The sequence below is a fragment of the Blennius ocellaris genome (genome assembly GCF_963422515.1).
Source record: "Blennius ocellaris genome assembly, chromosome: 17".
NCBI lineage: Eukaryota > Metazoa > Chordata > Actinopteri > Blenniiformes > Blenniidae > Blennius > Blennius ocellaris.
The window spans coordinates 317562-320061 of NC_137666.1; the positions used below are offsets into that span (position 1 = coordinate 317562).

Sequence of the window (2500 nt, forward strand, 5' to 3'; positions counted from 1 at the left end):
TCCTACTTCTAATGGCTCTGCCACTGCACCTTACTATTTATTTATCTTGCTTTGATCTCCTGCTTATTTCTAAGTGCCCATGTTCCATTCTGTGTTTACTTTATGTCTTATACACAGATATTTGTATATTTTAATTTTTTACTTTTATTTCTATTCTATTGTATTTTATAATATTCCTATGTACCAGATTGCTGCAACAAGACAATTTCCCTTCGGGGATGAATAAAGTAAGTATCTATCTATCTAGACGTTCATAAAGCAACTTTCCTCCCTCGACTCGTCTCTCTGGTTTGACCTCCTCGGGTCCTCATCCAAGATGGCGGCCAAGCTAACTGTGTGTGTGTGTGTGTGTGTGTGTGTTTGCTGGTGCAGGCGTGGTGTTCACCAAGCACCCCACCAACCAGACGGTGTCTCAGGGGAACGAGGTGCGCCTGGGGTGTGCGGTGGAGGGCGTGGGCGAGCCGGACATCCTGTGGATGAAGGACGGCGAGAAGCTGTACAGCACGGACCAGGTCTTCCTCACCCTGGGCGAGCAGCACTGGGAGACCTCACACAGGTCGGCTCACCCTTTCATCTCTTCAAAGTCTATGCCTCCTCTGTTTCCCTTTCATCTCTTCAAAGTCTGCGCCTCCTCTGTTCCCTATGTTTGCTCCTCCTGCTACAAGTCCTGGTCCCGGTCCTGGTCCCGACCTGGTCCTGGTCCTGGTCCCAGTGCCCTACCAAGCTGAAAGTCTTGTTGTGACATCTGGGTCCAGGATCTGGTCTGACGCTGGTTTGGTCCCCGTGGGATTTAAACCTGCTGATTGTGACGTCGAGTCTGTGAGTCTGTTAATCCGCTTAAGTCTCGCATTCCTGATCGCAAGCAGCACGGACCTGAAGACCTGAGCCACCAGGACCACCTGTGGAACACCAGGACCACCTGTGGGACATCAGGACCACCTGTGGGACGTCAGGACCACCTGTGGAACATCAGGACCACCTGAGGAACATCAGGACCACCTGTAGAACATCCGGACCACCTGAGGAACGTCAGGACCACCTAAGGGACATCAAGACCACCTGTAGAACATCAGAACCACCTGTAGAACATCAGAACCACCAGTGAACGTAGAACCACCTGTAGAACAGCAGAACCACCAGTAGAAAATCAGAACCACCTGTGGAAGATCAGAACCACCCGTGGAACATCAGGACCACCTGTAAAACATCAGAACCACATGTAGAACATCAGAACCACCTGAGGAACATCAGGACCACCTATGGAACATCAGAGCCACCTGTAGAACATCTAAACCCCCAGTGAACCACCTGAACTATCCCCCTGTGAACCATCTGGACCCCCAGAACCCACTGTGGAACATCAGAACCACCTGTAGAACATCAGGACCACCAGTGGAACATAGAACCATCTGGACTCCCAGAACCACCTGTGGAACATCAGAACACCTGTAGAACATCAGGAACACCAGTGGAACATAGAACCACCTGTAGAACATCAGAACCACCTGTAGAACATCAGGACCACCTGTAGAACATCAGAACCTCCTGCAGAACATCAGGACCTCGCCTCCAGACGTTCACATGAAAATACCAGTACTTCCTCTTCTGGCCACTAGGAGGCAGTGTGAACGCCGTCGTGTCGGTTTCTTCCCCGCCGTTCCCCCAGTGTGACCCGACGGGGGGGGGCGGTGTCGCTGTTCCCATGGCAACATGAATTGTGAAGAGGACCCAGACGTGGTCCCTGAGGAGCGCGGCCTGTGACGGTTTGTGTGTTTGTGGTTCCAGTGTGAAGTCGGTGCAGCAGCAGGACGCGGGGCAGTACTGGTGTGAGGTGGAGTTCCACGGCCTCACCTTCTCCTCGCAGCGGGCCTGGATCACGGTGGAAGGTGAGCCCCCCCACGCACCCCCCCCCCCCCCCCCCCACCCCCGAACGCACCGCAGATCTAAAAGGGCCGTCGGCACGGCGACGCCGTTTCCAGGAAAACGAGCCTGAAAACTTTTTATTTTTTGACGAAGGAAAGAAGAAAAAAAAAATAACTTGAAGTTATATACAGCAGATGTCTATGAGTCTACTTCTATATTTGTCTACGTTCTCGCTGTCGTCTGTGTTTTTTTGGTGTATTTAATGGGTGACAGCGCCCCTACAGGCTCTGGCGGGTGTACTGCATGCAGTTACTTCACTGTGACGGGACGACGGAATTTATTTCCTTGAGAATTAGTTAGAAGATTTTCTTTTTACTAGATTGTTTTATTTTATATTTATTTTTGATTTTGTATTTACATATTCTATTTTTTGTGCTCCTTTTTGCTCTTGTTTAGATATTTACATATGTTTACATATTTTAATTCCTTAGTTTTATAAGTTCTGCACCTTTTACCTTTTACAAAAAGATTGTTGTGGCTCGTGTGGGCGGAGCCTAACTTGTCTCTGAACTCCCATCATGCCTCTCTTCTCCCCCCCCCCCCAGGCGTCCCTCACTTCCTGCAGGAGCCCCAGGAC

General features: G+C 50.2%; 1 protein-coding gene across 1 annotated transcript in view; it reads left to right on the plus strand.

Annotated features, from left to right (window-relative positions):
• Positions 1-2500, plus strand: part of tyro3 (TYRO3 protein tyrosine kinase) — a gene marked incomplete at its 3' end in the record, with an annotated part of 16039 nt that overhangs the window by 3640 nt on the left and 9899 nt on the right. The window contains 3 exon segments of the mRNA XM_080512558.1: positions 373-556; positions 1786-1886; positions 2469-2500. The exon segment at positions 2469-2500 is cut by the window's right edge and continues 84 nt beyond it. Of these exon segments, the coding sequence (XP_080368684.1) occupies positions 373-556; positions 1786-1886; positions 2469-2500 (317 nt within the window).